The 19,784-nt window shown below is 49.9% G+C and overlaps 1 protein-coding gene across 1 annotated transcript in view; it reads left to right on the top strand.

Moving 5' to 3' along the window:
* Positions 1-19,219: 19,219 nt before the first annotated feature.
* The window catches only part of SLC25A33 (solute carrier family 25 member 33), a 36,817-nt gene continuing 36,252 nt past the window's right edge, over positions 19,220-19,784 (top strand). The window contains exon 1 of the mRNA XM_075328865.1: positions 19,220-19,380. Within this exon, the coding sequence (XP_075184980.1) occupies positions 19,337-19,380 (44 nt within the window). The 5' untranslated portion in view covers positions 19,220-19,336. The remainder of the gene's footprint in view (positions 19,381-19,784) is intronic.

Genomic DNA, 19,784 nt, shown 5'->3' with positions numbered 1-19,784 from the left:
TGTTTTGTTTCTGTGTGCTGTGCTGGTGTAGTGTATTGTTTCTGTGTGCTGTGCTGGTGTAGTGTTTTATATCTGTGTGCTGTGCTGGTGTAGTGTTTTGTATCTGTGTGCTGTGCTGGTGTAGTGTTTTGTATCTGTGTGCTGTGCTGGTGTAGTGTTTTGTATCTGTGTGCTGTGCTGGTGTAGTGTTTTGTATCTGTGTGCTGTGGTGGTGTCGTGTTTTGTACCTGTGTGCTGTGCTGTTGTAGTGTTTTGTATCTGTGTGCTGTGCTGGTGTAGTGTGTTGTACCTGATTGCTGTGCTGGTGTAGTGTTTTGTATCTGTGTGCTGTGCTGGTGTAGTGTTTTGTATCTGTGTGCTGTGCTGGTGTAGTGTATTGTTTCTGTGTGCTGTGCTGGTGTAGTGTTTTATATCTGTGTGCTGTGCTGGTGTAGTGTGTTGTACCTGATTGCTGTGCTGGTGTAGTGTTTTATATCTGTGTGCTGTGCTGGTGTAGTGTTTTGTATCTGTGTGCTGTGCTGGTGTAGTGTTTTGTATCTGTGTGCTGCGCTGGTATAGTGTTTTGTATCTGTGTGCTGCACTCGTGTAGTGTTTTGTATCTGTGTACTGTGCTGGTGTAGTGTTTTGTATGCATCTATGTGCTGTGCTGGTGTAGTGTTTTGTATCTGTGTGCTGTGCTGGTGTAGTGTTTTGTATCTGTGTGCTGTGCTGGTGTAGTGTTTTGTATCTGTGTGCTGTGGTGGTGTCGTGTTTTGTACCTGTGTGCTGTGCTGTTGTAGTGTTTTGTATCTGTGTGCTGTGCTGGTGTAGTGTGTTGTACCTGATTGCTGTGCTGGTGTAGTGTTTTGTATCTGTGTGCTGTGCTGGTGTAGTGTTTTGTATCTGTGTGCTGTGCTGGTGTAGTGTTTTGTATCTGTGTGCTGTGCTGGTGTAGTGTTTTGTATCTGTGTGTTGTGCTGGTGTAGTGTTTTGTATCTGTGTGCTGTGCTGGTGTAGTGTATTGTTTCTGTGTGCTGTGCTGGTGTCGTGTTTTGTACCTGTGTGCTGTGCTGGTGTAGTGTTTTGTATCTGTGTGTTGTGCTGGTGTAGTGTTTTGTATCTGTGTGCTGTGCTGGTGTAGTGTTTTGTATCTGTGTGCTGTGCTGGTGTAGTGTTTTGTTTCTGTGTGCTGTGCTGGTGTAGTGTATTGTTTCTGTGTGCTGTGCTGGTGTAGTGTTTTATATCTGTGTGCTGTGCTGGTGTAGTGTTTTGTATCTGTGTGCTGTGCTGGTGTAGTGTTTTGTATCTGTGTGCTGTGCTGGTGTAGTGTTTTGTATCTGTGTGCTGTGCTGGTGTAGTGTATTGTTTCTGTGTGCTGTGCTGGTGTTGTGTTTTGTACCTGTGTGCTGTGCTGGTGTAGTGTTTTGTATCTGTGTGTTGTGCTGGTGTAGTGTTTTGTATCTGTGTGCTGTGCTGGTGTAGTGTTTTGTATCTGTGTGCTGTGCTGGTGTAGTGTTTTGTTTCTGTGTGCTGTGCTGGTGTAGTGTATTGTTTCTGTGTGCTGTGCTGGTGTAGTGTTTTATATCTGTGTGCTGTGCTGGTGTAGTGTTTTGTATCTGTGTGCTGTGCTGGTGTAGTGTTTTGTATCTGTGTGCTGTGCTGGTGTAGTGTTTTGTATCTGTGTGCTGTGCTGGTGTAGTTTTTTGTATCTGTGTGCTGTGGTGGTGTCGTGTTTTGTACCTGTGTGCTGTGCTGTTGTAGTGTTTTGTATCTGTGTGCTGTGCTGGTGTAGTGTGTTGTACCTGATTGCTGTGCTGGTGTAGTGTTTTGTATCTGTGTGCTGTGCTGGTGTAGTGTTTTGTATCTGTGTGCTGTGCTGGTGTAGTGTATTGTTTCTGTGTGCTGTGCTGGTGTAGTGTTTTATATCTGTGTGCTGTGCTGGTGTAGTGTGTTGTACCTGATTGCTGTGCTGGTGTAGTGTTTTATATCTGTGTGCTGTGCTGGTGTAGTGTTTTGTATCTGTGTGCTGTGCTGGTGTAGTGTTTTGTATCTGTGTGCTGCGCTGGTATAGTGTTTTGTATCTGTGTGCTGCACTCGTGTAGTGTTTTGTATCTGTGTACTGTGCTGGTGTAGTGTTTTGTATGCATCTATGTGCTGTGCTGGTGTAGTGTTTTGTATCTGTGTGCTGTGCTGGTGTAGTGTTTTGTATCTGTGTGCTGTGCTGGTGTAGTGTTTTGTATCTGTGTGCTGTGGTGGTGTCGTGTTTTGTACCTGTGTGCTGTGCTGTTGTAGTGTTTTGTATCTGTGTGCTGTGCTGGTGTAGTGTGTTGTACCTGATTGCTGTGCTGGTGTAGTGTTTTGTATCTGTGTGCTGTGCTGGTGTAGTGTTTTGTATCTGTGTGCTGTGCTGGTGTAGTGTATTGTATCTGTGTGCTGTGCTGGTGTAGTGTTTTGTATCTGTGTGTTGTGCTGGTGTAGTGTTTTGTATCTGTGTGCTGTGCTGGTGTAGTGTATTGTTTCTGTGTGCTGTGCTGGTGTCGTGTTTTGTACCTGTGTGCTGTGCTGGTGTAGTGTTTTGTATCTGTGTGTTGTGCTGGTGTAGTGTTTTGTATCTGTGTGCTGTGCTGGTGTAGTGTTTTGTATCTGTGTGCTGTGCTGGTGTAGTGTTTTGTTTCTGTGTGCTGTGCTGGTGTAGTGTATTGTTTCTGTGTGCTGTGCTGGTGTAGTGTTTTATATCTGTGTGCTGTGCTGGTGTAGTGTTTTGTATCTGTGTGCTGTGCTGGTGTAGTGTTTTGTATCTGTGTGCTGTGCTGGTGTAGTGTTTTGTATCTGTGTGCTGTGCTGGTGTAGTGTATTGTTTCTGTGTGCTGTGCTGGTGTTGTGTTTTGTACCTGTGTGCTGTGCTGGTGTAGTGTTTTGTATCTGTGTGTTGTGCTGGTGTAGTGTTTTGTATCTGTGTGCTGTGCTGGTGTAGTGTTTTGTATCTGTGTGCTGTGCTGGTGTAGTGTTTTGTTTCTGTGTGCTGTGCTGGTGTAGTGTATTGTTTCTGTGTGCTGTGCTGGTGTAGTGTGTTTTGTATCTGTGTGCTGCGCTGGTATAGTGTTTTGTATCTGTGTGCTGCACTCGTGTAGTGTTTTGTATCTGTGTACTGTGCTGGTGTAGTGTTTTGTATGCATCTATGTGCTGTGCTGGTGTAGTGTTTTGTATCTGTGTGCTTTGCTGGTGTAGTGTTTTGCATCTGTGTGCTTTGCTGGTATAGTGTTTTGCATCTGTGTGCTGCGCTGGTATAGTGTTTTGTATCTGTGTGCTGCGTTGGTGTAGTGTTTTGTAGCTGTGTGCTTTGCTGGTGTAGTGTTTTGTTTCTGTGTGCTGTGCTGGTGTAGTGTTTTGTATCTGTGTACTTCGCTGGTGTAGTGTTTTTCATCTGTGTGCTGCGCTGGTATAGTGTTTTGTATCTGTGTGCTGCGCTGGTGTAGTGTTTTGTAGCTGTGTGCTGTGCTGGTGTAGTGTTTTATATGCATCTATGTGCTGTGCTGGTGTAGTGTTTTGTATCTGTGTGCTGTGCTGCTGTAGTGTTTTGTACCTGTGTGCTGTGCTGGTGTAGTGTATTGTACCTGTGTGCTGTGCTGGTGTAGTGTTTTGTACCTGTGTGCTGGTGTAGTGTTCTGTATCTGTGTGCTGTGCTGGTGTAGTATTCTGTATCTGTGTGCTGTGCTGGTGTAGTGTTCTGTATCTGTGTTCTGTGCTGGTGTAGTGTTCTGTATCTGTGTGCTGTGCTGGTGTAATGTTTTGTACTTGTGTGCTGGTGTAGTGTTTTGTACCTTTGTGCTGTGCTGGTGTAGTGTTCTGTATCTGTGTGCTGTGCTGGTGTAGTATTTTGTACCTTTGTGCTGTGCTGGTGTAGTGTTGTGTATCTGTGTGCTGTGCTGGTATAGTGTTTTGTATCTGTGTGCTGTGCTGGTGTAGTGTTATGTATCTGTGTGCTATGCTCGTGTAGTGTTTTGTATCTGTGTGCTATGCTGGTATAGTGTTCTGTATCTGTGTGCTATGCTGGTGTAGTGTTTTGTATCTGTGTGCTGTGCTGGTGTAGTGTTTTGTATCTGTGTGCTGTGCTGGTGTAGTGTTGTGTATCTGTGTGCTGTGCTGGTGTAATGTTTTGTACTTGTGTGCTGGTGTAGTGTTTTGTACCTTTGTGCTGTGCTGGTGTAGTGTTCTGTATCTGTGTGCTGTGCTGGTGTAGTGTTTTGTACCTTTGTGCTGTGCTGGTGTAGTGTTCTGTATCTGTGTGCTGTGCTGGTATAGTGTTTTGTATCTGTGTGCTGTGCTGGTGTAGTGTTATGTATCTGTGTGCTATGCTCGTGTAGTGTTTTGTATCTGTGTGCTATGCTGGTATAGTGTTCTGTATCTGTGTGCTATGCTGGTGTAGTGTTTTGTATCTGTGTGCTGTGCTGGTGTAGTGTTTTGTATCTGTGTGCTGTGCTGGTGTAGTGTTGTGTATCTGTGTGCTGTGCTGGTATAGTGTTTTGTATCTGTGTGCTGTGCTGGTGTAGTGTTATGTATCTGTGTGCTATGCTCATGTAGTGTTTTGTATCTGTGTGCTATGCTGGTATAGTGTTCTGTATCTGTGTGCTATGCTGGTGTAGTGTTTTGTATCTGTGTGCTGTACTGGTGTAGTGTTTTGTATCTGTGTGCTGTGCTGGTGTAGTGTTGTGTATCTGTGTGCTGTGCTGGTGTAGTGTTTTGTATCTGTGTGCTATGCTGGTATAGTGTTCTGTATCTGTGTGCTATGCTGGTGTAGTGTTTTGTATCTGTGTGCTGTGCTGGTGTAGTGTTTTGTATCTGTGTGCTGTGCTGGTGTAGTGTTGTGTATCTGTGTGCTGTGCTGGTGTAGTGTTTTGTATCTGTGTGCTATGCTGGTATAGTGTTCTGTATCTGTGTGCTATGCTGGTGTAGTGTTTTGTATCTGTGTGCTGTGCTGGTGTAGTGTTTTGTATCTGTGTGCTGTGCTGGTGTAGTGTTGTGTATCTGTGTGCTGTGCTGGTGTAGTGTTTTGTACCATCTTAAACTGCTCGGACATTGCTTTTTCTGTTCTGCAGAACATTGAATCCGCTCACCAGAGTGTATGTACCGGGGGCTGAGGTTTGTGTTTTTACATAACTTCTAGAGCTTTAGGAGGCCCATACATTTTCCTGCCCCTATGGGGCACATGTTACAGATTTTGGATCGGAGCCCAGGAGCTCCGCGTCACACCCAGGTACTATGTTGCAGGTATCAGTATAGTTTGTTTTGCTTTTTTATGTGCATGCTTTCTGTAAAACCGGCTTCAGGTGCTCCTTACATAATGGAACGGCGTCGTTAAACCAGTCTGCACTGGAGCGCAGAGGACAGGACCAGTATACCGTGCGAGGGGTACGAGGGGTGCGAGGGGTGCGAGGGGTACGAGGGGTGCGAGGGGTGCGAGGGGTGCGAGGGCTGCAGACACAGACCCTATAGATATCAGATCCAATAACATTCTTGTTGGATTTTGACCTGAGCCCTGGTGTTTACAGGCCCTAATCCCATAATCCCACTCCCCCTATCTAAAGGGAAGCTAAGCTTTTAGACATTGTGATGTGTACTAGCCCCTGTTTAGCATTATTTATTGGTGGGGTCTGTGCTGTAGTAATCCGATGTAGCAGAGCCGAGAAAGCAAACTGTGACGCCGCGTGCAAATCAGCCTGGAAGTGCATTGAAGGGGTTTTCCCCACAAAGTTAATTTTAACCAATAGATCTTGTAATAACAATCATTTCCACAATTGGACGTTATATAAAATGTTCCTGTGCTGAGATAATCTTATATATGTGCCCCTGCTGTGTACTGTGTAATGGCCGTGTCTGACTGTACAGGGACATGGTCTGATCATACCACAGCTCCTGGGTCGGGGAAGACGCAAAAGAGTATACAGACATTACAGCACGGGATCACAATTGAGTTTTTCTGTGAGGTAAAACATTTTTTTAGAAAACAGGAAGAGAAATGTTTTACCTCACAGAAAGAATCAGTTGTGATCCCAAGCTGCAATGTCTTGTATAGTCTTCTGCTTCCTTGACGGGGCCATCATCCTGACAGGTCCCTGTAATCAGAATATTCTGTTGTAAAGGTGAAGTATTTGGGGAAGGTTTAGTTGCATGATTTTTCCAGCTGTACCCAGGGTTGTGATCATTTATCCTGCGCCCGGCCGCAGCCTCCCCCGCTCCTGTGTATACTCCGCCATGGTGGATGCATCCGGCCGAGCGCACAGTCATGAATCTACCTGTGATCCTGTAATGGTAATGCTGGAGGTAAATCCTGCCCATTGTGAGGCTGATGACTGCACAATACAAGATGTGTATGGGGTGAACATGTTCTTAGACCTGATGGGGCTGGTGTAATCACGATGACTATCATTCTTTAAGAATTTTATCCTCTTGACATTACAATGAGCATTATATGAATCCTGCTGATTTTAATATCAGAATTATGCAGCTAATCTGACGTGGATTATCACAGTAAATACACCAGCTCCATCAGGTCTAAGAGACCTATCCGTGCAGCCGCAGTCCGATAAGTGTCCATGATGCTCCCGGTGTAATGAGCACTTGAGGATCAAAACTGGAGGGATGGAAGGAGCCGCCCAGTCTGATCTTTAATCTTTATTTTTTTATATAGCGCTAACATATTCCGCAGCGCTTTACATACATTGGCAACACTGTCCCCATTGGGGCTCACAATTTAAATTCCCTGTATGTCTTTGGAGTGTGGGAGGAAACCGGAGGAAACCCACGCAAACACAGGGAGAACATCCTAACTCCTTGCAAATGTTGTCCTTCGTGGGATTCGAACCCAGGACCCCAGCGCTGCAAGGCTTCAGTGCTAACAACTGAGCCACCACAAGACTGCAGTGCTAACCACTGAGCCACCACAAGAATACAGTGCTAACCACTGAGCCACCACAAGACTGCAGTGCTAACCACTGAGCCACCGTGCTGCCCTTAATGAATTAATGAATGTCATTTCCGTAATGTGGTCGGCCGATGTGTCACCTGGTGAAGAGATGCCCGCAGGATTCACTATGGGCAGACAAGATAAGGAGGCAGTGTGAGGGGCGATGCTCTGCAGTGTGAGGGGCGATGCTCTGCAGTGTGACAGGCGATGCTCTGCAGTGTGACGGGGCGATACTCTGCAGTGTAACGGGCGATGCTCTGCAGTGTGACGGGGCGATGCTGTGCAGTGTGACGGGGCGATGCTGTGCAGTGTGAGGGGCGATGCTCTGCAGTGTGAGGGGCGATGCTCTGCAGTGTGACAGGCGATGTTCTGCAGTGTGACGGTGCGATACTCTGCAGTGTAACGGGCGATGCTCTGCAGTGTGACGGGGCGATGCTGTGCAGTGTGACGGGGCGATGCTGTGCAGTGTGACGGTGCGATGCACTACAGTGTGACGGGGCGATGCTGTGCAGTGTGACGGGGCGATGCTCTGCAGTGTGACGGGGCGATGCTCTGCAGTGTGACGGGGCGATGCTCTGCAGTGTGACGGGGCGATGCTCTGCAGTGTGACGGGGCGATGCTCTGCAGTGTGACGGGGCAATACTCTGCAGTGTTGCACAATTACTACAACAGAATCTGCCACTTTTTTCCCATTTTGTATTTGGCTGCAGATACAGTGGGTATGGAAAGTATTCACACCCCTTTAAATTTTTCACTCTTTGTTTCATTGCAGCCATTTGGTAAATTCAAAATAGTTCATTTTTTCCTCATTAATGCACAGTCTGCCCCATCTTGACAGAAACCCCCCCAGAAATGTAGACATTTTTGCACATTTATTAAGCAAGAAAACTGAAATATCCCATGGTCATAAGTATTCAGCCCCTTTGCTCAGTATTGAGTAGATTCCTCCCTTTGAGCTAGTACAGCCATGAGTCTTCTTGGGATCCTGGATTTGGGGATCCTCGGCCATTCTTCCTTGCAGATCCTCTCCAGTGCCGTCAGGTTGGATGGTGAACGTTGGTGGACGCCATTTTCAGATCTCTCCAGAGATGCTCCATTGGGTTTAGGTCAGGGCTCTGGCTGGGCCGGTCAAGAATGGTCACAGAGTTGTTCTGGAGCCGCTGCTCTGTTATTTTAGCTGTGTGCTTAGGGTCATTGTCTTGTTGAAAGGTGAATCTTCTGCCAAGTCTGAGGTCCAGAGCATCTGGAAGAGGTTTTCTTCCAGGATATCTCTGTAATTGGCTGCATTAATCTTTCCTTCATTTGCAACCAGTTGTCTTGTCCCTGCCCCCATAGCATGATGCTGCCTCCACCATGTCTCCCTGTTGGGATTGTATTGGGCAGGTGATGAGCAGTGCCTGGTTTTCTCCACACATACCGCTTAGAATTATCACAAAAAAGTTCTATCTTCGTCTCATCAGACCAGAGAATCTTATTTCTCATAGTCTGGGAGTCCTTAATGTGTTTTTTTGCAAACTCTATGTGGCTTTCATATGTCTTGCACTGAGGAGAGGCTTCCGTTGGGCCACTCTGCCATAAAGGCCCGACTGGTGGAGGCTGCAGTGATAGATGACTTTGTGGAACTTTCTCCCATCTCCCTCCTGCATCTCTGGAGCTCGGCCACAGTGATCTTGGGGTTCTTCTTCTCTCACCAAGGTTCTTCTCCCACGATTGCTCAGTTTGGCTGGACGGCCAGGTCTAGGAAGAGTCCTGATGGTCTCAAACGTCTTCCATTTAAGGATTATGGAGGCCACTGTGCTCTTAAGCACCTTGAGTACTGCAGAAATTATTTTGTAACCTTGGCCAGATCTGTGCCTTGCCACAATTCTGTCTCTGAGCTCCTTCGGCAGTTCCTTTGACCTCATGATCCTCATTTGGTGTGACATGCAGTGTGAGCTGTGAGGTCTTATATAGACAGGTGTGCGCCTTTCCAAATCACGTCCTATCAGTGTAATTACACACAGCTGGACTCCAATGAAGGAGCAGAACCATCTCAAGGAGGATCACAAGGAAATGGACAGCATGGGACTTACATATGAGTGTCTGAGCAAAGGGGCTGAATACTTATGACCATGTGTTATACTGAGCAAAGGGTCTGAATACTTATAACCATATGATATACTGAGCAAAGGGGCTGAATACTTATCACCATGTGATATTTTGGTTTCTCTTGTTCAAGAAATTTGAAAAAAAATTTTTTTATGTCGAGATGGGGGATGGGGGAGAGAGTGCACATTAATGAGAAAAAAAATACCAAATGGCTGCAATGAAACAAAGAGTGAAAAATTTAAAGGGATCTGAATACTTTCCATACCCACTGTATTCTGGGTGCACGCCCATCCCTTTAATCGCGGTGTGTGACTCCCAGTCCGTATAGAGCTAATGCTGGAATTCCTCTATACACTGTGCAGATGGGATACAAGGTGCAGTGAGCGGAGGGGGCGGCTGCCATTGTTTATGTGGCTCCTCCGCAGGCTTTTTATAGCCGGGGGTGTGCGGCTGCTCCGCCAATAGCAGGGCCGGTCAGGGTGCACACTTGTTTGTAGCGCTGCAGGTCGGGGACGTGACGGGATACTCAGGTGTTTTTTGTGTTTAGTTGTATTCTATGTAAAATACAGGACGATGTCTCCCGGGTGCCTCCAACAAAGACAGGAGGGAACATTGTGTGAAAAAACACACAGATCCACAGGTAAACAGCGTCCGAGAAATGTCACAGCGCCACCGAGAAATGTGACGGTGACAGCGCCACCGAGAAATGTGACGGTGACAGCGCCACTGTGAAAAGTGACGGTGACAGTGCCACCGAGAAATGTGACGGTGACAGCGCCACCGAGAAATGTGACGGTGACAGCGCCACCGTGAAATGTGACGGTGACAGCACCGCCGCGAAATGTGACGGTGACAGCGCCACCGAGAAATGTGACGGTGACAGCGCCACCGAGAAATGTGACGGTGACAGCACCGCCGCGAAATGTGACGGTGACAGCGCCACCGAGAAATGTGACGGTGACAGTGCCACTGTGAAATGTGAGGGTGACAGCGCCACCGAGAAATGTGACGGTGACAGTACCGCCGAGAAATGTGACGGTGACAGCGCCACAGAGAAATGTGACGGTGACAGCGCCACCGAGAAATGTGACGGTGACAGTGCCACTGTGAAATGTGACGGTGACTGCGCCACCGTGAAATGTGACAATGACAGCGCCGCCGAGAAATGTGACGGTGACAGCGCCGCCGCGAAATGTGACGGTGACAGTGCCACCGAGAAATGTGACGGTGACAGTGCCACTGTGAAATGTGACGGTGACTGCGCCACCGTGAAATGTGACAATGACAGCGCCGCCGAGAAATGTGATGGTGACAGCGCCGCCGCGAAATGTGACGGTGACAGCGCCACCGTGAAATGTGACGGTGACAGTGCCACCGTGAAATGTGACGGTGACAGCGCCGCCGAGAAATGTGACGGTGACAGCGCCGCCGCAAAATGTGACGGTGACAGCGCCACCAAGAAATGTGACGGTGACAGCGCCGCCGAGAAATGTGACGGTGACAGCGCCACCGTGAAATGTGACGGTGACAGCGCCGCCGAGAAAACATCAAGAACTGATCAATAATGTGTATAAAGCGAATCCACACTCACTAATCACACAATATAGAGGCATAAATAATTCATACACAATTCATTCACTGACATGAAGCAGAGGTCTCTTAACAGCTAAAGAAGACATAAAACAAAAAGTTACACAGACTCTAATTATGTCCCGACTTCCCTATCTCCGCCATATTATCTGCCAGTGAATAAAAGAGCTCTGATTATTCGCTGCTCTCTGAAACTTGTGGAGACAAACTGTCTTATTAAACTGTGGGGACATTATACTATATGTGGTGCTGTGGCGGTATAATACTGTGTGTGGTGCTGTGGCGGTATAATACTGGGGGGGGCTGTGGTGGTATAATACTGTGTGTGGTGCTGTGGCGGTATAATACTGTGTGTGGTGCTGTGGCGGTATAATACTGGGGGGGCCTGTGGTGGTATAATACTGTGTGTGGTGCTGTGGCGGTAATACTGTGGGGGGGGCTGTGGCGGTATAATACTGGGGGGGCCTGTGGTGGTATAATACTGTGTGTGGTGCTGTGGCGGTAATACTGTGGGGGGGGCTGTGGCGGTATAATACTGTGTGTGGTGCTGTGGCGGTATAATACTGGGGGGGCCTGTGGTGGTATAATACTGTGTGTGGTGCTGTGGCGGTAATACTGTGGGGGGGGCTGTGGTGGTATAATACTGTGTGGGGGGCCACGGGGAAATCATACTGTGCACATGTGGTGATTGTGCAGGTATTATACAGTGTATGTGTATGGGAGGTGGCTGTGAGGACATCATACTGTGTGTATGGGGGCTGTGGAAGTGTCCCACTGTATATGTGGGGCCGCGAGGCATTACACTGTGAGGGGGACTGTGGGGCATCTTACTGTGTGTGGGGGACTGTGGGAACATCAAACTGTGTGTGTATGGGGGATGGTGTGAGGACATTATACTGTGTGAGGGACTTATGGGGACATCTTACTGTGTGGGGGCCTTTGGGACATCATACTGTTTGAGGCAACTGTGGGGACATCATACTGTATAGGCAGCTGTGGGGACATCATACTGTGTGGGGGACTGTGTGAGACACCATACTGTGTGGGGGCTGTGGGGCATCATACTGTGTGGGGTGACTGTGAGGCATCATACAGTGTGTGGGGCTGTGAGGATATCATGCTGAGTGTGGTGCATCATACAGTGTGAGGGCCTATGGGAACATCATACTATGTGAGGGCTGGGAGACATCATACTGTGTGTAGGGGGCTGTGAGGCATCATATTGTGTGGGGGCATCATACTGTGGGGTGGCTGTGGGGCATCATACTGTGGGGTGGCTGTGGGGCATCATACTGTGGGGTGGCTGTGGGGCATCATACTGTGTGTGGGGGGCTGTGGGGCATCATACTGTGTGTGAGGGCTGTGGGGCATCATACTGTGTGTGAGGGCTGTGGGGCATCATACTGTGTGTGAGGGCTGTGGGGCATCATACTGTGTGTGACGGCTGTGGGGCATCATACTGTGTGTGAGGGCTGTGGGGCATCATACTGTGTGTGAGGGCTGTGGGGCATCATACTGTGTGTGACGGCTGTGGGGCATCATACTGTGTGTGACGGCTGTGGGGCATCATACTGTGGGGTGGCTGTGGGGCATCATACTGTGGGGTGGCTGTGGGGCATCATACTGTGTGTGACGGCTGTGGGGCATCATACTGTGTGTGACGGCTGTGGGGCATCATACTGTGTGTGAGGGCTGTGGGGCATCATACTGTGTGTGACGGCTGTGGGGCATCATACTGTGGGGTGGCTGTGGGGCATCATACTGTGTGTGAGGGCTGTGGGGCATGATACTGTGGGGTGGCTGTGGGGCATCATACTGTGGGGTGGCTGTGGGGCATCATACTGTGTGTGACGGCTGTGGGGCATCATACTGTGGGGTGGCTGTGGGGCATCATACTGTGTGTGACGGCTGTGGGGCATCATACTGTGTGTGAGGGCTGTTGGGCATCATACTGTGTGTGAGGGCTGTGGGGCATCATACTGTGTGTGACGGCTGTGGGACATCATACTGTGGGGTGGCTGTGGGGCATCATACTGTGGGGTGGCTGTGGGGCATCATACTGTGTGGGGGCTGTGGGGCATCATACTGTGTTTGGGGGGCTGTGGGGCATCATACTGTGGGGGGGCTGTGGGGCATCATACTGTGTGTGTGGGGGCTGTGGGGCATCATACTGTGTTTGGGGGGCTGTGGGGCATCATACTGTGGGGGGGCTGTGGGGCATCATACTGTGTGTGACGGCTGTGGGGCATCATACTGTGGGGGGGCTGTGGGGCATCATACTGTGTGTGGGGGGCTGTGGGGACATCATATTTTTGGGGTTATGAAGGCAGTATCCCACTGTGTGGTAACAGTATTTGGCATTTCTCGGCACACTATTTCTGTGCATAGAAGAGCTGTATGCAGTTATGGATGTGACACAGCATGAATTATAATGTGTCGCACCGCGCTCCGTAGTGCGCGTCCCTCATAGTTGGGCGGTGTGCTGGAGAGGGTAATGCCGCTGTCTGTGGTGATGGGACGTTGTGGCCCCTCACATGTATCTTCTATATATACCACATGGGAATCACACGCTGCGGATGACATTTCTGCCTTCTCCGTGTGTCATGTTCCTGCACAGATCGGCTTTCAATGAAGAAAGACTCCATACATCACAATACACATTATCCTGATGACCCGGAGGAGCGGCGGCACGTGATCTATGGTAAAGAAGCAGAGGTGCGGTGTCAGTGCGCGGTGCCACCCATCGGTGAACGGTGTTGGACGCAGCGTATTTTTCAGTACAAGCAAAGTGGATGGATTTATAGAACTCTCCGGCCTCCGCGCTTCTTTTTTACGCTGCGTATCTCACCTGCGGTGCGTTTTACCAGTCGCAGCGTGTCACTGTCTCTTTCAGGAACACTCAGTTTTCTGTGCGGAATTTCCCCATAGACTTACATCAGATGCAGAAAATCCACACATGCAGTTTTGGTGCGTTTTACAAGAAATTATTAGGCTATGTGCGCACGTTGCGTACTAGCCCTGCAGAAATTTCTGCAGCGATCTGAAGAGCACATGTGCGCTTTAAATCGCTGCAGAAATGTCCGTAGTGAAAAAAAAAAAGCCGATTCCATGCGCTCTGCCTGCAGCTCCTGCCATAGACAGAGCGGGAGCTGCCGGCAAAGCGCAGGAAAGAAGTGACATGTCACTTCTTAGAACGCAGCGCTTCGGCAGTAGCCGAAGCGCTGCGCTCTAAAACGCCACGTGCGCACGGCCCCTGCACAATCTCCATAGACTGTGCAGGGGACGCAGGACGCATGCAGTTACGCTGCGCTACAAAGCGCAGCGTAACTGCATGTATTTACACAACGTGCGCACATAGCCTTAAAAGTATCAAAAGTTTCAAAAACAAAGCAGCTTTATTTATAGGATGACAGCGAACAACAATAAAAAATGCAATAAAAACACAATGAAAAACCGCAAGGAACTGAGGTGTGGAAATTCTGCAGCGTCAACCACCGAGCTGATCCCGGTCACGATCGTCGGAACGCAGTCTTGTTTCGCCCATTGCCTTATAGAACTTTTTTTTTATATATCTTTTTCCAGATTCTTTACGTACAGACAGCAGGGTGTGACCGCCGTGTGACAGGTCCCTAATTTTACATTTTCGGCCTTTAGGGCGTTTAGTTTGAGCCGATATAGACAGATTAGATTGCGTCAAATAGTAACATTTTACATTTGGGGGAGGTCGAGTATCTCAGACGCCGAGAGGTGGGCTACTGTATGGAGGGTCCCTGACTTGTGTATTCCAGGATATGACTATCACTTATCCACTGAATACTGCTGAAATCCCAACTGCCGAAACCCAACTGCCAAAACCCCAACTGATTGAGGAGGAGAGCGGAAAAGACGAGTGACCGTGCACAGCTGGATATAGCCAAATTCACCGTGTGCACCCGCCTGAGCGACCGGCGTCCAATCTTCTATATTAGTCACATTCCCTCTGATCTGACATTTTTCACTTGTGTTTTGGATGGAATGCCCCTTTAAAGAGTTTGGAGAGAACTAAGGCAGAAACAAAGTACAATAGTGTCTTAACTGATTAAAATGGGGTAAAGGGGACGATGACGTCTCCTCTCCCAAGGAGGTTGTGTGACACAGCCACTGATGAGCTGTCACGTTTACCAGGTGTGACAAGCGTGGCAGGGGCGTTACAGACCTACATGCATCTGACGCACAACAAAAACACAACAAACAAAGGGGACCTGAAACTAGTGAGAGGGTTGAGGGGACACCTCCTATCCTCACCTGCAGCTGTCCCTAATCTCCTAGCCAGTTCCTATACAGTCTCCGCAACTGTCGCCGAGCAGGAACCTGAGAAGACCCTATAGATTCCCTGACTAGTGAAAGGCAGGTGAGGTTCACTAGACCCCACTGCTGCACTAACAAGACACAAGGTACGGTAAGACAAACATGGAAATAGCAACAAAAAGAACAGGAAACTTCCTCAGCAGAACCTTCCTCCAAGGCGGCCAGAGAACAAATGAGTTTGTATCTTCAGCAAAGATTGCTGGGAAGACACCTCTATTTAAACCTAAAGGGGTGTGGCTACAAAACAGCAGCATGCAGCTGAAACACTCAGCTAGGAGCTGGAGGAAAAGCTTCAAGCAGCAAAACTGACATTAACCATTTCAGTGCCAAAAGAAAATGTAGAGAGTCGGATGGGGATGAGAGGCGCCAGTCCTAAAGTGATCATGACCATGACATGAGCATGACACCGGCTGCTGCAGATCCACGTGTGATGGCCACCGAGTTGCAGACGATAGGAGATTTACAGTTCCTCTGCGGGAGATATGAGTCCAAACGTCTTGAGATAAATGTATGGTTTAATTCTACGCGTTTTGCAGTTTTACACTAAGGAGTGTCTTGAAACTCGTGGAATTAAAGCATGCATTTATCTCAAGACGTTTGGACTCATTTCTGACGCAGAGGAACCACATGTCTCACCTATCTCCTGTAAGTAGTGTCAGTAGTGACTGAATGTGGTATACAGCACCCGAAATCTCAGCTTCTGGGACTCATGACTTTGGACCTATTCAGTTTAGCTCCAATCAAATTACATTTTTTAGGTTACTGCCTATTGTGCCATTTTCTTGGCCCTGCGGTGTGGCGCCGTGTAGAGGGGGGCTCCTGACGTCACTTGACGTGGCCTCTTGTATCCTCCCGGCCCGTGTCACGTTGTGACCCTTCATGGCACCGTGCTGATCAAGGCTTTTTCTGGGATCCGTGCCATTGACCAGTTGACTTTAGAGGTTGGCGCAATACATTGTCCAACGTCCCTGGCATCTCGATCGGTGCGGATTGCACAAGACGTATTGATCCATGTTGTAACTTTTCGTTGCGGTGGTCTTTATGTCATCATTAAAATGGGGCAACCAGGAAGGATCAAAGGTTCTGTGGTCTGGAGCATGGATTTCCCAATAATCACAGGTAGGGAGCGTAAGATAGGTGGGGTGCGACCCTCGGGGTCCGCACTGCTGGTGGGAACGAGGGGCCCTTAGTCCTCAGAGATCAGGCGGATCTTGTAAGACTCGTTTCCTCTTTCCACTGATTTCCAGGAACATAATGACTCTTATGTAACGAGGAGGAGGAGGAGGATGACTCGAGGAGCGTCCCCATTACACATTGTGGTGCTGCTTTTCTCAGAACTTGGCTTCGTGCCGTTCCTCTTATTCATCCCGGAATGATGTGAATGACATCTTGGTGCCACTGTCCCGCACTGATCGGCGGCGTCCGGCGGCGTCACACGTCCGGAATATACAGACCGCGCTCGTATTGGAATAACCGCCTGACATGAACTTTCCCAAAAGTCATAAATGACGACGAAAGCAAAAATATCCGGACTCTTCTAACCACTTCCACATCAAGACACAAGAAAAGAGCTGAAGACAACAAAGAGATAAAGAAGAAGAGAAAAGAGAAAAGTGTAAATTCCCAATCACTGCCGCAGCCAAGAACGAGAAAAGCCCCGGGGACAACGGCTGCGACCAGAGGCCGGAAAATGCCGGAAAAAGGGAACAACCTCTGCACCGCTGACAAGGGTCATATAGTGATGTCTATATCCACCGGTATACGGAGGGTCTTGTGGGGGTATTCCCAGTATACGGAGGGTCTTGTGGGGTGTTCCCGGTATACGGAGGGTTTTGTGGGGTGTTCCCGGTATACAGAGGGTCTTGTGGGGTGTTCCCGGTATACGGAGAGTCTTGTGGGGTGTTCCCGGTATACGGAGGGTTTTGTGGGGTGTTCCCGGTATACGGAGGGTCTTGTGGGGTGTTCCCGGTATACGGAGGGTCTTGTGGGGTGTTCCCGGTATACTGAGGGTCTTGTGGGGTGTTCCCGGTATACGGAGGGTTTTGTGGGGTGTTCCCAGTATACGGAGGGTCTTGTGAGGTGTTCCCGGTATACGGAGGCTCTTGTGGGGTGTTCCCGGTATATGGAGGGTTTTGTGGGGTGTTCCCGGTATACGGAGGGTCTTGCGGGGTGTTCCCGGTATGCGGAGAGTCTTGTGGGGTGTTCACGGTATACGGAGGGTCTTGTGAGGTGTTCCTGGTATACGGAGGCTCTTTTGGGGTGTTCCCGGTATACGGAGGGTTTTGTGGGGTATTCCCGGTATACGGAGGGTCTTGCGGGGTGTTCCCGGTATACGGAGGGTCTTGCGGGGTGTTCCCGGTATGCGGAAGTTCTTGTGGGATGTTCCCAGTATACGGAGGGTCTTGCGGGGTGTTCCCGGTATACGGAGGGTTTTGAGGGGTGTTCCCGGTATGCGGATGTTCTTGTGGGGTGTTCCCGGTATGCGGATGTTCTTGTGGGATGTTCCCAGTATACGGAAGTTCTTGTGGGGTGTTCCCGGTATAACGGAGGGTCTTGCGGGGTGTTCTTGGTATACGGTGGGTCTTGTGGGGTGTTCCCGGTATATGGAGGGTCTTGTGGGGTGTTCCCGGTATACGGAGGGTCTTGTGGGGTGTTCCCGGTATATGGGGTGACAGAGGAATGCTCTGTAGTATGACAGTGCGATGCTCTGCTTGAACCATATGTATGTGACAGATACCACCTAACTAAACATTATACAGATCCCTCTTCCTAAATGGCAGCGTCTTTGTCAGTGGGAAAATCACCCCATTATCAGCGCCCCCACTAGTAGACCCCTATCACCCCACCACTAGCCCCTCCATCAACCACTATTAGCCCCCTATCACCCCACTATTAGCTCCTCCAACACCCCACTATTAGCCCCTCCAACACCCCACTATTAGTCCCTCCAACACCCCACTATTAGCCCCTCCAACACCCCACTATTAGCCCCTCCAACACCCCACTATTTGCCCCTCCATCACCTCACTATTAGCCCCTCCATCACCTCACTATTAGCCCCCTATCACCCCATTATCAGGCCCCCCACTATTAACCCCCCATCACCCCACTATTAGCCCCTCCAACACCCCACTATTAGCCCCTCCAACACCCCACTATTAGCCCCTCCAACACTCCACTATTAGCCCCTCCATCACCTCACTATTAGCCCCTCCATCACCTCACTATTAGCCCCTCCATCACCTCACTATTAGCCCCTCCAACACCCCACTATTAGCCCCTCCAACACCCCACTATTAGCCCCTCCAACACTCCACTATTAGCCCCTCCATCACCTCACTATTAGCCCCTCCAACACCCCACTATTAGCCCCTCCATCACCTCACTATTAGCCCCTCCATCACCTCACTATTAGCCCCTCCAACACTCCACTATTAGCCCCCTATCACCCCACTATTAGCCCCTCCAACACCCCACTATTAGCCCCTCCAACACCCCACTATTTGCCCCTCCATCACCTCACTATTAGCCCCCTATCACCCCATTATCAGGCCCCCCACTATTAACCCCCCATCACCCCACTATTAGCCCCCTAATCCCCTATCACCCCATTATTAACCCCCCCACTATTAGTCCCTCCATCACCTCACTATTAACTCCCTATCACCTCACTATTAGCCCCTCCATCACCTCACTATTTGCCCCTCCATCACCTCACTATTTGCCCCTCCATCACCTCACTATTAGCCCCTCCATCACCTCACTATTTGCCCCTCCATCACCTCAGTATTAGCCCCTCCATCACCTCACTATTTGCCCCTCCATCACCTCAGTATTAGCCCCTCCATCACCTCACTATTAGCCCCCTATCACCCCATTATCAGGCCCCCCACTATTAACCCCCCATCACCCCACTATTAGCCCCCTAATCCCCTATCACCCCATTATTAACCCCCCCACTATTAGTCCCTCCATCACCTCACTATTAACTCCCTATCACCCCACTATTAACCCCCTATCACCCCACTATTAGCCCCCTATCAGCTATTCGCCCCCGTCACGTCACTATCGCTCCCCTCTTGACATGTGATCCCCTCCCTTTCCCCCTCCCTTTTTTCTGGATGGTGTAAACCTCTGCAATCCAGTACGTGACGTCACGGACAACGCCCCCGCCGCGCCCCCCATGCTCCCGCATTCCTGTAGCCACGCCCCCTGACGCGTCACTGCTCGCACACCTCCGCCCCTCCCCCGAGACTGCGACGTCATATCAGCAGCCGGCGGAAAGAAGAAAACCGGCTTCTACCGGCCGGACGGGAGCCAGAGCGGAGCGGGGGATGAGCGGCTGAGGAGACTGCGGCCGATCCGTCCATGGCGCAGAGCAAGGACACGCTGCTGCACCTCCTGGCCGGGGGGTAAGCGCCATCACACGCTGCGGGACACCGGGACCGGGCGCACGCGAGTCCTGTAACTGCTGTGGGACTATAACGCCCAGCGTGGCCGGTGTCTCCTGGGAGCAGTAGTTCCCCAGCAGGAAACAGGTGTATGATGTGCGAGTCTGGCCGGTGACTGCAGCGTATCCCGCTATAGACCGAGTGCGGGGAGAACCGGGGAGGGGAGAACCGGGGAGGGGAGAACCGGGGATGAGTGCGGGGATGAGTGCGGGGATGAGTGCGGGGGGAAGCGGGGATGAGTGCGGGGATGAGTGCGGGGGGAAGCGGGGATGAGTGCGGGGGGAAGCGGGGATGAGTGCGGGGGGAAGCGGGGATGAGTGCGGGGGGAAGCGGGGATGAGTGCGGGGGGAAGCGGGGATGAGTGC

The sequence above is a fragment of the Anomaloglossus baeobatrachus genome, chromosome 11 (genome assembly GCF_048569485.1).
Source record: "Anomaloglossus baeobatrachus isolate aAnoBae1 chromosome 11, aAnoBae1.hap1, whole genome shotgun sequence".
NCBI classification, from domain to species: domain Eukaryota; kingdom Metazoa; phylum Chordata; class Amphibia; order Anura; family Aromobatidae; genus Anomaloglossus; species Anomaloglossus baeobatrachus.
Note: the sequence above shows the minus strand (reverse complement) of the source record. Positions and strands in the feature narration are given on the sequence as shown.